The sequence below is a fragment of the Ambystoma mexicanum genome, chromosome 2p (genome assembly GCF_040938575.1).
Source record: "Ambystoma mexicanum isolate Mex_15411 chromosome 2p, UKY_AmexF1_1, whole genome shotgun sequence".
Taxonomy (NCBI): domain Eukaryota; kingdom Metazoa; phylum Chordata; class Amphibia; order Caudata; family Ambystomatidae; genus Ambystoma; species Ambystoma mexicanum.
This window is the reverse complement of record NC_090923.1, coordinates 1469406439-1469421781: the sequence shown is the minus strand read 5'-3', so window position 1 is coordinate 1469421781 and position 15343 is coordinate 1469406439. Positions and strand designations below refer to the sequence as shown.

The following is a 15343-nucleotide window of genomic DNA, read 5'->3' as shown; positions in this document are numbered from 1 at the left end:
TCATTTTTACAGAATCTACATTGATGGAGAGCATCGGGGTCACCTAACCTAATGTTTAGTATCACACCTGATTCTAATACATTAGACCCAAGTCTCATGTAGGCTTGTCTCCACGCCTTACCTGGGAATTTAAGTAGATAGGTTTCGGTGACACACAATTTTTTATTGGATACCAATTGGCAATAGAGTTTCTTATCCAAAACATCCGTAACCGTATTATTCCAATCACAGTGCTGAAGTAAGCTCTTAACCTTCATTGGATTTAGAATCAAAAGATCCCTAGAGACCCCAACTTTAACAAGAGAATCCAATGCCTCCCTTTCCAATTCCTACAGAACAATAGATATTGCATTGCCATTGACAAGCCCCCTGCTGATGATTCCATACAAGTTGTTTTCATTAGCCACCAGCAATTTCCTGTATAATGAGACACGTCGCCACTCAATTGTGCAGGATAAGGAAAATAACCCCAATTCATATCGTATAGCAGAGGCTGGGATGCATTTTGGTAGGCACCAAATCATAGATCTTAAAAAAAGGGCTTCATATTTAACAATATCTATCCTGCACCAGAGCGGCGCAAGTTCAAGCCCATAACTAAACTGAGCAACAGTTTTGTGCTTAGACATATGAAGGCACGATAAAAGGGAGAACTTCCCATACTTGTTGTCTATTTTACGCAGCTGAGCAATCAGGGGGCTGATTTTCTTGTCTAGGTAATTACGAAAGTTGGCCTTTTTTGTGTCCTCAAAGATGGGATAGCCGAGGTATCTAAATGCATGGCACACTGTTAATTTCACATGATCCAGAAACCATGTAGACCTCATAGGGGTTTTCCTGTGGCTTAGACATAGTATAACGGTTTTAGTTTGATTAATCATTAAATAATTGGTCAGGGTGTAGTTCTTAAACGAGACCAATAAGCGCTGCAGACCAATAGGTGTATGATCATACAAGATGGTATCGTCCGCATACGCTGTCCAAACAACCTTAACGCCTTCTCTTTTTGGTGCTGTAAAGGAAGCTTCTTCCAAATTGGGCCAACATCTGAAATACACACATTGAAAACGGTTGGGGCAAAGATGCAGCCCTGTCTCAGGCCATTACCGGCCTTAATTTGCTCTGACAATGATCCATCAGTGCTCAATCGCACCCTTTTTACGAGTCTACATGAATATGATAGAGAATCGAAAACAATGGCGCAGGCATACCCATTACATACAATTTGCCCCAGAGTGTGGTTCTGTTGACTAAGTCAAATGTGGACTTCAGATCGATTGACGCTAAGAAGATAGGAGAGCTTCCCATGACCTGGGTCTGTTGCTGCATGATATTTATCAGAAGGCCACCAGCATCCATGCCCACATACTTTCTAAACCCAAATTGAAAGGGGGAAAGGATCCTATGAGCCCCCATCCAGTTCTGTATGTGCTCCAGGATTAAGGAGGCACAAATCTTGGAATCAGCGTCCAGCAGGGCGATAGGTCTATAGCTGGAGGGAATAGACCTATCTAGGGACTACATATGACATATGCCAACTCTTGGGGAAAAACCCTAGTAAATAGGATATCTTTAAATAGGAAAAACAAAATTCTTGCCCACAAGACTGAATTTTCCTTGAAGACTGCATTTTCAAGCAGGTTTGGGCCCAGAGCCTGGGATGCAGAGCACCGAGTGATCAATCTCTGAATATCCGTAAGTGCAAAGGGAATAATCCATTTACATAGCCCAATGTCTTGAGGCGGCTTCCACTTAGCATCTGGTGGGCACCAAAGTGCCCTGCCCAAATCTCGGAGGAAATACAAACTGTTTGTGCATGAACCTGAACATCCCCTCTCTTATTAATAAGAGTCCAGAAATTACATGTGTTTACGTGCGCAAGAGCCTGAAGCATATTTTCAGCATCCCTCTGATAAAGCGAGGCTCTTAAGATTTGGGCTATAATTTTCCATTTATTTTTTGCTCTATTTAACATACCATTGAGTAGATGAATGCCAGGTGTTTTTAATAGGAGACGAATCTCCCTATTCCTCTCTTTCTTGAGTTTGTGCATAGATGGATTGAATACGTGGGAATGGGTATGATTTACTGCCATGGATTTCTTAATCCCTAAAAGTCCCAAAATGACACCTTTTACATACCTCTCAAACTCATCGTGGGTATAGATTAGTAGTTTATTGTCATAATCATTAGTTTCAAAATCCTGAAGAAAAGTCTTGTTAACTTTCAGGATATTATCAATGTGCCAATTAATTCTATTTCCAGCTTTATTAAGCTCCAGCAATTGACTAAAAGTCATCATACTGGGAGCTGGAGTGGCATGTATAGAAACTTAGAGCAATCTGTGATCACTATCGTCAGAGGGTATTATACAAAATGCTGAGATTGTGTTAAATATGGTCATGGTGACAAAAACGTAATCAATGGTGGAGCAGTCAGTTCCATTCGTCCATGTAATACAATCCTTGTCGGCACCCAGAAGCTCATTTACACAATAAAGTCCCCAATCAGAGAGGAATTGAAACCACAAGGCACCCTGAACTTTTTTGCGATAAGAACACTCTACAGGATTAGTGCTTTGTCCCTTATGTACTTCAAATTTCTATGGGCCAACTTCAGCGTTGAAATCCCCTGTTGTAATAATATTCAGAGTTTTACAGAGCACTTGACATTCCTGAATAATAGCGTCTATCATCTCTAGGAATTCATTCAGCTCAAGATCAGGGCACCAGTACAAATTTATGATCAATATGTGGCCCAGAGGATCTGGATGCAGAAAGTTTAATAGCATAGCAATACACCCCCTATGGATCGTAAAGAGTTTAGTACATTTAAATGAAAGAGAGTTTCTTACTGCAATGAGCAGGCCTCCAGAGGGTCTGCCTTTGGGTTTTCTTTGCAGCAAGTACTTGATGTACAAAAAAAACATCCAACACCAGCGGGGACAAAGCACAAGTTGCCTGCAAGCAAAACATGCTTGCATCATGTAAAAGTGCAGCACTGGAAGAGGTCTGCCGGAGGGCATGATTACCCCTTGAGTTCCATGATATTAGGCTATATGGGGGGGGGGGAATCTATGGCTTTTCTTGTAATCCTTGAATTTTTGCTAGAGACTCTCTGAGTGACTGGGCAAGCCACCTAAGATCAGTCTCTGTTGTTAGGGTCTGTTGGGTGTCCTGCGCATTACTTTTTTGCTGTAGTGCCACATGAGTCTTTTATGGTCATCCCCTGTATGTTGGCCCCACGCCTGAGAAATCTATCATTACAGAGTTCAAGATCAAAGCCATAGCAGTGCAGAGCATCAATTTCCGGCATAACAAGTTCTAAAATCATTTGTGAGTAAATAACCAGCCTAACATAGTCAAACCTAAATGGGTGAATATAGTCAACCAATTTAATGTCTCCGGAGGAGATCAAGGATAGTCTTGGCACCTCTCTGAAGAGGGATACAATTCTCTCACGATTTAAACACTCTGGGCCTCCTTGTGAGAACATAAAACTTAACATGACACTAGGATAATCAAGATAATGGGGAGGCCTCCATTCCACTCTGTTATTGGGTTCACCTGAGCGAGCTTGTTCTCCAGAGGTGTAGATATTGTTGTTTCCAACTTCATCTGCACACTCTTCATGGGGACCCTCTTCCCACTCCTTATACTGGGCATAATTCTTACCCCTTACATGAGAGCCTCTCCCATTTTGTGGGTACACCCTGAAGGTTCGTGGTTCACCACAAGATTTCTGCAATATTGAGCTTGATTGATTTAGCATTGCGTCAGATCCTAACGGCTGGTGCATGGTTTCCAGGTTATGTGCGAGCCGAACATCACTCATTCCCCCATGTTTTAATGGGATGATGGTTTTGGAAGTCAAATGGGTCCCTTTAGTTTCTGGGTCAGTCGTGAGAGGTGGATCAATAGAGCCTATTTTTCTGTCACATCAATATTGCCTGAGGGCATGATCTTTTCAAAAGCCCAGTTCGGGTGTGGCAGAGATTGAGCGCCATGCTTCCTTGAATCTTCCAAGAGATTCGAAAGGGCCTGTTGAACTAATATTTTAATGTCCTCACTTGGAACTAAAAATGGATTAGGGAGTGATCTGGGCTTCACCCCTCCCCTCCCTCCCCACAATCCCTCTTATTATTGTGTCGTCGTTTTTTTCCCCCAAAGATATATTAGTGGGGCAATTTGAGTGTGTATATTTGGGGGAGGTCATTTGCGTAGACTACCCTGGCTTATCTCTTCTGACAGAGTAGTAATTGACGTTGATTGGGTTTGGGTGTAAAAAAATTGCGTGATGTTGCGACTGTCACTAGAGCATTCAGTTTTTACATTTTCCATTTTAGTAGACCCAACTTTTTTTTTATTAGAGGGATTTTTTTTATTCTTCTGTGTGTCTATTGGTGTTCTTATGCTCTGTGGGGCCAGTACCCTAGGGATGTTTTCTTTTTTTTGTATGTCTTTTTTTGTTGTTGTTTTTCCTGAGTGTTGCCCTTATGCCTCATAGCCTCTGTCAGGGTGTTAGAGGCTTCTCCATACTCATTTTCCACTTCCCAAGCAGGAGGAGCATGGGGGGGATCACAAAAGTCATTAGTTCCTTCTTTATTTATTGGGGCCGGTGCCGAATCCTTTAGCTCAAGCGCCTTTTGACTTTCTTCATCCAGCTGAGAGAAGTCAATGCCTCCTTCAACAGATAGGGCACAAATGTCTCTTATATTTGAGTTGGTATTGGGGACCTTGTGAGAGGGTAGATTGTTGCTTTTTTTGCATGGATTTTTATTTGTTACGCCAGAGATAACAGCCCTGGGCTCTTGCCCTAATTTTCTTATCTCTTCGGGAGATGTGCGGTATAAAAGCCGCAGCAGATTCCAAAGAGGAATCCTTTTCCCTGTAGCCGCCCTCCTCCAAAGGTAATGTGCCCCCATTATCCAAAGCCCTTAATAAAGCAGATGGACTATCTAAGGTGGATAGGTTCAATGGATTGTCGGAGTGAGACACACTAATTGCCTGATTGACAGATCCCAAATTCGGTGCGAGATACGCCAGGATCATTTGGGACTCCAGACGTTTGGTTTGTTCAATATTATTCGTAACCATGGACTTTAATTCGTCCATGCTACTAAAAAGAGCGGAAAGTGTATCCATATTGCCATTTGCCAGGGCCTCAGCATAGGATTGGATCCTGCCCTGTGTCTTATGATCCGTTTGGGAGATCTGATGGGTAATTTTTCTGTCTGGCACAGTGTTAAAACCCGCAAACAGACAACCTCTTTCCACAGCGAAAACTAAGCCCTCCAATTTTCTTATTTTCTCTGAACTATCCAAAATGAGAAACCTCAATTCTTGGATATCCATGTGAGTTCTCTCATGACCCCTGTCCAGTAAATGTAATATTCTTGTTAGAACAGGGAATGTTGCGTATGTCGAGGCTAAATGCTCTGTGTTGAGGCCCTCAAAGGACGGGCCTACTGGCGGAGCTTCATGTTCAGGAGGAGAAGAGTGAAGCGGGGAAGCTGGGCTAGAACCTTTCTGAGAGATATGAAAGGAACTGCCCTGCCTGGCCCCAACCCCGCAGTCCACCCCGGCCTCCCCCACCTTGAATGTCTCACCCAGATGTGACCCTCTACGATTATTTTCTGAATGGGGCAAGGTACAGGCCAGAAGGGGAGCTTCAAAAAGATGGACATTATCAAAACCACCCCCTCTAGCCCTGGCGAGAGTAGAGGGACCCCTTGACAGGCGTACCCTTCTGTCCAACTCAGCCAAAACTACTGGGGCCAGTAAGGAGGTATCTGCCCCAGTTTTAGGTTTAAAGCCCTCTTCAGTATTCCCATGCGGCAGAATGCCCTGATTCTCATGCATACTAAGAAACTTTAAGGAGCAATTACGCTAGCTAATGTTTTGGGAGTATCACCAGATACCTCATTATGCAGAAAAGTAGACATATGGCCTTAGTTCATGAGGCTGGTATTTACCAGTTACTCGTCCTTGTCACTAGACATGTTTAGAGGCATTCCCAGCCGTACCGGGGACAGAGTGCCGCCGGAGAGGAGGACTTCACTTTTGATACCAGATGTAGATTTGGTCAGTGAATAGATTTTTTTCTCCACGACTGGTGAGCGTGCCACTTTACCAATGCGCATCGAACCAACCATATTCTAGATGCCAGCGGCCCACACCCCTTTTTTAACACCAAAGCATTAACAGTCTGGGCCCACAAAAGAATGAAAATGCGTAGTCTACTTATCTCTGAATTGTAGGCACTTCACATGCAACTTTGCATAAACCACACAAAAACAGAATTCTCTAAACACTTTGCAGTGGCAATAGGGTGCCCTAGATCTGGAGGGCGAGTATCACCTGTAAAGCCAGATGGATTATCCCACAGCCGTCTCTCCGCTCCTCCGCACCGCCAAACAGCCCAACAGCCACTTGTGAGCCCACTTCGGATGTGCGCGCGCGGATTCCTCTCACTGATGGCGAGAGCAGTAGCTCGTACCTCGCAGTAACTTGAAGCAGAGCGAAAGCAGAGCAGGTCCCAAGTCCTCTTAGCCTAACAGCTACTTGTGAGCCCACTTCAGAGCCCACTTTTGAAAGAGATCTTCTAAGAAATTAAGGCAATCTGGACAGACATCCAAGCGTCTATATGCGACCTCAAGGGACGGGTGGACAAGCTTGAAGATAAAAAAATTGAAGGAATGGAAAACAACCATCTACAGGTAGATCTCCTGGACATGAAAAATGAGGCGCGGTTAAGAGATCTGGAGTCTAGAGAAGAGGACACACTCCTAAAACTGGATGACCAAGAAAACAGAGAACGTCGAAATAACCTGTGAATTCTGGGAATTACAGAGCAAAGGGTAGAGACGGCCGTAGATGTAGAGGGAAAGGTCCAGGGCCTGATTAACTACATTTTCACGGAGGATGGAGGGAAAGATGTCCAGTTGGAGAGAGCTCGCAGAGGTGGCAGCCGAGGAGGTAGGGGTCTGAGGTCTATAGTGCTCCACTTCCTACGATACAGGGAAAAGATGGAAGTCCTTGAGAAGGCCAAATGTCTGGGCACCATCCAATTTGATGGTGCCCAGGCCATCCAACATGGTCAAAGTGTTGCAGGACTTGTCTCGTCTCACTCTATCCCAGCGCAGAGACTGCCGCCCGCTGACTCAATGGCTCGCAGTGAAGGGCATTAGATACCACTGGTCCATCACAAGGGGGGGCGTCTCGAAAGGTGGATGGGGGCTCTGGTGGGGAGGGGGACTTGGGGAGGGAGGCAGGCAGGGAGATGTTGGGGGGGATGGTCCGGTGGAAGCTTACATATAGGGTTTCTCAAGATCTACAGTGGTCAAATGTGCTGAACAAGGCTCAGAATTATACACATTGATGCCGGGACCCGAACCGGGGTTCTTAGTATGGGGACCCTGAATCTCAAGGGGCTGAACTCACCAATGAAGCGATCTTTGTTGGGAAGGGAATTCCGTAATAGGGACCTGGATGTTCCGATGGTGCAGGAGACAAGGTGGAGTCAAGAGGCAAAAAGGCACATCCCTCGGGCACAAGTTGGTCAGGCGTTTTGGTTGTTAGGGCTAGTCAAAAAAGGAGGAGTGGGCATCCTTTTTATTTTCAGAATTCGGCTAGGGGACCCACGGATCTGGAGGAAGGTGGAAGGGAGAGCCCTTGTGGTCTCAGGGACGATTGAGGAAGGGCAGGTGACCTTTACCACAATACATGGTCCCAACGTGGGCAGTCTCAATTTTTGGTGGTGGCTACGAGAGAGATACTCTCGAGGGCAACGGGCCTCCTCCTGTTAGGTGGGAACCTATGTGGGAAGATAGATCCATGGACCACAGTGAAGGTGGAGGCCGTGAGGGAGGGGAGGATATACCAGGGGATGAAAGCCTCCTAGGATATATGACTGATCAGGGAGTAGTGGATATATGGAAGGAACTGCACCCGTCCACAAGGGGTTACACCTTCTACTCCGCAGTACATGGATCTCGGACACGGATCGATTAGTGGTCTGTGCACTAGCAATATGTGCAGAGTATAGATACCAGTGAGATCATTCCCGTAAACTGGTCAGACCATGACATGGTAAAGGTGGGCCTAGTGTTGACTGACCTAAGGGCCAGAGACTCATTATGGCGCTGCAATGACACGTTGCTAAAGGATGTGGCCTTTAATGAAGAAATGAGGGGAGCTATAGAGGAATACTTTGTTCTTAATGACACAGGGGAGGTCGAACTGGGAACAGTCTGGGAAGCGGCTAAAGCAACTTGCAGAGGTCTCATGATAAGGGAGGGCGCAGCCAATAAGAGGGTTAGGAACCCCCAGATTGAAATGTTGTGCAGGGAAATACGGGTGCTGGAGGCGGGAGGAACGGAGGGAGGTAAGAAGGATGTGGACAAATTGAGAAGGGCAAGGGAAAAACGGGGGGACTTGAGGGAACTGGAGGTGGGAAAGGTGGTTTCTGGTTTACAGTTTCTTAAACAAAGGTATTATGAGAAGGTAGACATGGCTGATGCTTTACTGGCGGCGAGACTGCGGGGGCAGAGGGCTGACAGGTGGGTATCTGAAATTGTGAGTCTAGAAGGGCAGTCACACTCTACGGCATGGGAATGACCAATGTCAGGCCAGGAGAAGACCACTACTTGTATGATTTGTTTAGAGCGTTTATTACCAAAAAATGTATGTTTTATAGGCGACATTCCCCGGACAAGTGGAGGGGGTTAGGGGGCGGAGAGCAGGCAACTGGGGTGGACAGAGGTTAACAAGAATAACCTGGAGTTCCTGAGTTTGAACCACCAAAAAGAGGGCTCTGCCCTACAGTTGTTTTGTATACCTTCAATGTTTTTCTTTAAAACAATAAAATTCAATTTACAAACAAACAGGCATGCTAGAGAAGGTTGTTTTCCAGTTTTAGGAGCTATTAGCTAGATCAACCTTCTATGAAGCAAACTGAAGACATTTTAAATAGACCAATAATCAGCACTTACTACAGTTTCTACTGCATTTCAATGTGTATAACAATTAAATATTAATATTTATCATTGTATTTGTTAATAAGGGAATAATGCAAGGCCAAAATACTGAATAACAACAATTATTAAACAAATCATTTTAATTGGGCACCTTATTACTCGCATTATACATTTTTGAAAAGAAAGATCTTGGTAGTCCGCAAGCATGGATGCTACTCAAGTGCAACTTGCCTTTGGAACAGGATGATGTTGTGCATCACGGGTTTGATACCCTTTTCGCACCCTCAACCCAGCAATCCTGCAGGTTGACGGATTAAGTATTACATTATGGGGAATATTGACAGTAATAAATTACCATGCATTCTGAAACTAGATTTGTGGTAATAGCGGTGCTATGTTAACACCAGACTTAGTACTATTATTATAAGTTATATTCAGTTTGGGGAGAATGTGTGCATTAGGGGAAGCAAGTTACACATGGTGTAAACTAGACTGATCATAAAAGCATATACTATGTGCACTGAACATTTGAACAATTATTTCTGAACATTTCTGAAATTATTTAAAAGCTGCCAGATGTAGAATTCACTGGTCCATTTTTTTAATGAATATGTGATAGAATAACCCTGTGAGGAATTGTCGTCTGGCAAGGGTGCTGAAGTCCTGGCTTTTTTGATTTTTAATAATTAATAAAATGCCAGTAATTCCATCTCAGAAAGGGTGGCCTGCTAATCAGACCACCCTTTCAAAAGCACCATGACACAAGCATATCATATACCTCTGCCCTGCTGCATCAGTCTCCTGATCTGTAGCCCCTGCTCTCCAGTGGCACATAACAGATTCAGAGGTCACAGGTTCCCTGTTTGACAGCAGCTGTGACAGTTAAGTCACTGCAGAAGCTGCATTTACAACTGCGCCCCTGTACATAATTATGGGAATTACTATCCTGATGGCAGTTATAAACTTTAAATATATGTCATACCTTAGTTTTAATGTATGGTGGCTAGAATGTATTATATATATATATATATTAAAGCCACATCTGATTGGTATCACACATGTCACCATGTGGACAGGCTATGTGTATTCCTCTGACACAGTTTGTCTCTGCTGCATCCAGCAGGACTGTAGCCATTGGGGCTGCTTCTCTTTGATCCTTTGTGAGTTCAGGTAAAACCTCTCCTACGCAAGAAAGCCCCTCATCGTGAGCTGCAAACAGGAATCAAAGAGCATACCCTACACAAAAGGACAAGCTTCACACCATAGTGTTGCATATCACATTGCCTTTGATGCTATGTGTCTCAGAAGGGAGCAGGGTTACTGAAGCAAGAGGAAGCTTAGCACAAGTTTGGAAGGTTTCTACCAACTTGTTTCCCTCTCTACCTTCCTGTCTTCTTTCTCTATGCTTCCTTCCTTCTCCATCTCTTCCTTTAGCACAAAGCACTTTGGGTATGAGTCAGAAGGCAAGGACCACTTGTCACAAGGGTAGGGATTGGACCCCTTAAAGCAGGCTTGTTTTTAAAAGAGGAGATTTCCCGCACCTTCTTTGATTCATCTTTGGACTTCAAGAGAATGTGTTTGCACCCGCCTGAGAGAGCAGTCCTTGCCAATGTCCTTGCCAATGTCCTTCAGTTGTGAGGTTAAGGTAGGTGTTCCAATGCAGAGATAAGTAATGCTCCCTAACCATCCCCAGAGCACATTGGGGATGATCTGCTGCTGGAGCAAGACCTGCCACTCTGCCAGCTATTCTGGTACCCAGGACCTCACTGTAGGTCAAGGATCCCTGTAGAGGTATGCCAGCCTCCCCTGTGTTTGGGAGCGCAAGAACAAGGACGTATATTGTCCCGGAGGCTCTGGACTGGAACTTACAGCAACCAGAAATCTACATTAGCAAGGATCCCTGTTTTTCGCTGATCTGCTTCGAGACACGTTTCAAGCCCGTTGGACACCAGGACCCTTTGGTGCTGCATTTGGAACGCTCTTGATCTTTGAACCACTCGCAGTGGCAAGAAACCTGGTTCAGCAAAGTTGTACTGCCAAGAACTGTGAGAAAGTATTGACTCCTAATTGCCCCCCTCATCGAACTTTGGGCTTAGAGACTGCTTAGGTGACATTTGATCCCTTGTTCTCACCCTTTGCATAGGGTGTGGTTAATTAAAGTATATATATATATATATATTTATATAGAACCTTGATTGGATTTTCCTCTATTTTGGACTGTTGTACTTTGCTTCATTGGGTTGCTACTATTTCCTCCCCCTCTTGAGAGTATAGCCTGCCCTTGGCCCACGTTACCACAAAAGGCAAAGGAGAAAGATCTCTTAATTGTGCCTGTTTCACCTTTATTATTGGGATCATTCTTGTTTTGTAGGAGTGTGAAGGCTGAGTAGGTTGTTTAGCCACTACTCATCCTTATACTCCTGCTGTGCAGATGTAATTTTGTCAAAAACCCTACTTATTTATCTCGGGTGTCAACAATCCCTTTCGCTATATCGACTTACTTAAGGATGAGCTTGTATTGCTATGTGTCTCGAAGTCCTGAAGTTCATCGGAGCACAAATCTTCCATTTCTTTATGTTGCAATGAAAAGACAGAGGTGGCAATCAGAGGACCTGTTAGGAATAGAAAACAGATTTTAATAAAGGTTATTGTAAAAATAACAACATTACTGATTTGTGCTACTATGGATAAAAATTAGGAATCTGCACCCTGCCTCAATTAATGTGCAAAGAAGAAAATATCAATGGTAGGAAAGGCTCCAACTAGGGCAAACTGCTTTCATCCTTATATGAGCTGGTAGGTTTCCAGAGGTGCCTGCTGTATGATACGGCTACTGTCACCACACAAATGACATTTCCCAGACAGAGGGGCTCATTACAGTTTCCCCGGTCCAGAGAAAATGGCAGTAACAATTCTGGTAATTCTGGCACCAGCATTTTTACTGGACATGGGAAACACAAGTTTGTTGCAGGGGGCCAAGGATCTACCTCCTGGTCTGACCGGCCGGTAGATCAGGCCCCCACTGGCAAAACAATGCTGCAATTGCCGGCAACGATACTACCGGTGCCAGTAATTGCAGCAATCCCCTCCATGGAGTCCTAAGAATGGGGACTTACCGGCATTCCTGCCGCCTGCAATATCCCGGTGATATCGTAATATCAGGAAGCGCGAAGGCTAATTCCGTTTTGGTGGCATCCCGCCGGAATTACCGGCGTGATACCACTAAACACCGAATGAGGGTCGGAGTGCCTTAAAAAACAAACTTGCAGATGTTTTGTGCCTTTGGTTCTCTTACCCATTGAGGCCCCTCAAGCATAAAGTACCTCAGTGGGCAAAGAATAAAAATAGCATCCACCAGAATCTAGGAAACTGCCCTTTTTCATGATAGGGTAAAAAGGGTGGAGAGAGTTGCATGGGCAAATAAACATTTGAGATGTTTATGTAATGATTAAGCAATTAGAACTTATTCCTCACTCTTTATGAACAATTAAATCAGTGGAAGCAGTTTTCCAACCCTGTTATTTGGCACCACCTCTTAATACTCTAGGAATATCGACATTCAGTGCTTGGGCCAAACAGTGCTAAATGTTTTTTTTTAATTTATTTTTTATTGATATTGCTGATATTTATCAACTTGTCAATATTGAAATACAAAATTACAAAATTAAATAAAATCTAACACACTACAATGATACATTAAAATACTAGAAAGCAATACAATACAGTACAAATGATCTAAGAAACAAACAAGAATAGAAATAGAAAATAGTCAAGTGAAGAAAGAATAAAGAACGAAACATATCTCATAAATCATATAATGGCAAAAAAATGTTTGTTCTTAAACCTTTTTCATTGCCTCCTAAAATTATAGTGTTACATTGAATTTGTGTTCATCTAGTTTTAACTCATGTAAAAATGCACCTGCTCTTATTGATACAGGTGTAGAAATACCAGGATAGATTGTTCTCCACAATGTGTCAGATGTAGATACACCAAAGGTTCCATTATTCGTTTGAAATATTTCACTTGATGGGTGAGGAGTGCATCGCACTCGGTCAACAGATGTTTTAATGTCTCTACTCTCTCTTGGTGGTTGCAAAATCGACAGTTCTTTTGATCTCTGTTGATGTGTTTTCGCCGAGCCATCACTTGTCTTGTTGGCCAAAGATTGAGGCAAAGTCGAAGCAGGTCATTTTGATATTGCATAGATAGGGACCTAATCAAATATTGTTCTGGGTAAGTATGTTTTTTTATTGTGATCATAGCTGGATCAAAATCACAATAACAGGAGCATTTCGCTCATGTATTTTCCCAGTCCATAGCAAATATCCTAGTTTTTATCATCGTTGGGTTTTGAAAAAGTGTTATCAGAGTTGCATCTATCGACGCTAGAATATGGATAACTCGATTTCGCCATTTACATATAAAGTTATCTTTGGATGCAAAAATGTAAGCGGCCAAGGTTCCTAATACTGTGTCGGAGTTCCAGGCTAATAAACATTTTCTAAACATTGCTATTATTAACCATGTGTATCTCATATTAAGGGAGATCAACCTCAGCTCATATCGAATAATGGGTAATGGGTTGATATTGGTAGGTGAAGAACTCCCCGCCAGTACTTCCCCTCAAGATTATCCCAAAACATCTCATTTATAATGGGTCTCGTTTCTGAGGAGTACAACAAAACAGTTGATACTTTTTGGTAATAAAATGATAACAGTTGGACTAAGGTTAACTTCCCATATTTTCTTTGTATGAGCTTGGTTTGATGGATGAATGTTATTACCCTGTCCTGTTGCTGTTGTTTAAAAGCAAGATTTTGATTTTGTGTCAGAATCTGAGCTCCTAAATATGTATAATGTTGAACCACTTGGAGGTTCTGGCCCATAAGATTCCATGCAAGTGATTTTTTAAATATTTTTTGGGTCACATTGAACATCATCATTTTCGTTCTGTCAAGATTTGTGCTTAGATAATTAGTGTTGGTGTAGGTTGCCACCACATCCAGTGCCTTCTGTAGGCCCATTGGGTTTTTTGACATGATGACTAAATCATCTGCATATATTAGGAATTGGATGCCCTTGTTTAATAATTTCGGCGGATCTGTACAGATGTTTTTGAAAGCCTCTCCCACATCTGAAATGAAAAAGTTAAATAACGCTGACGCAAGCGTACAGCCCTGTCTCAGTCCCTAAATGTTCTGACCACTTGGGTTAATTTGCCTTCATTTGTTAATCTTATCTTTATGGTGTTGTCTGTATGTAAATCATCAATGAGATGTATAATATATTTCGGGCAACCTTGACGTGTTAATTTTTTTGCTAATAGCTCCCATGAGACAGAATCAAATGCTGCTGGTATATCTATATAGGTCATATATAACGGCTGTTTGATTGCATTATGGTGTTCAATAACTGCTGTTAGCGTCAAGAGATTGACACATGTTCCCATCCCGGAAACAAATCCGGTTTGGAGAGGGTCTCTGGCTCCTGATTATTTTGTCCATTGGTTAAAATCCCTAAGAATGAATCTTGAAAACAGCTTGCCTGACACATCAAGCAATGAAATCGGTCTGTAATTATTAGGCAGCTTTCTGTCCCCTTTTTTAAATATTGTGATAATTATCACCGACTTCCATGTAGCTGGTATTCTGTTGGTAGTTATGACCTGCTTAAAGATGAGAGTAAGAGGGTGGGGGAATTGACCATCTAAAAATCAAAGAGGCAAAGGGAAGAGGGAAGAATTGAAATTACTGGAACATGAACAAATAGTCCGCAAACTCAGAATGTTGAAATAAACCTTCTATGAAAAGGGGGATAAGGCGGATGCACTACTGGCTGCTAGGCTCCGAGAGCAGAGAGCAGAGCGGAAAGTGGTGGAGATCGTCGAAGATTACCCTAAAACAACACACACTCACCCCACCATTCCCGAATGCTTTGCTAACTTTTATGAGAGCCTATATTCCTCAGAAACAAACCACGACAAATCAGAAACAGACTCATACCTGTCCCTGATCAATATGCCCAAAATACAGAGACTAGATTCAGAACAGCTGGAATCCCCTATATCTGAACAAGAGGTCCAAGACGCAATAAAGAGATTAACCTTGGGCAAATCCCCAGGGGAGGATGGCTATACAGCGGGATTCTATAAAACATTTAGCACACAACTCACGCCATTTATGACCAAACTCTTTAATGAAGTAATAAAAACTGGGAACGCCCCGGATTCCTTCACCCGTGCACCGATTACAGTGATTCCTAAGGAAGGGAGGGACCCCAAAAAATGTGGATCATATTGCCCAATTTCCCTGCTCAACCTAGACGCAAAAATATACACGAGGGTCCTAGCTGCGAGGTTGGAAA

The 15343-nt window shown here is 43.2% G+C and overlaps 1 protein-coding gene across 6 annotated transcripts in view; it reads right to left on the bottom strand.

Annotated features, from left to right (window-relative positions):
- The window catches only part of LOC138567633 (zinc finger protein 10-like), a 688866-nt gene that overhangs the window by 526999 nt on the left and 146524 nt on the right, over positions 1 to 15343 (bottom strand). For all 6 annotated transcript variants that reach the window (XM_069646068.1, XM_069646062.1, XM_069646064.1 and 3 more), the window contains exon 3: positions 11479 to 11589. In XM_069646068.1, coding sequence (XP_069502169.1) covers positions 11479 to 11589 — 111 coding nt within the window. The remainder of the gene's footprint in view (positions 1 to 11478; positions 11590 to 15343) is intronic.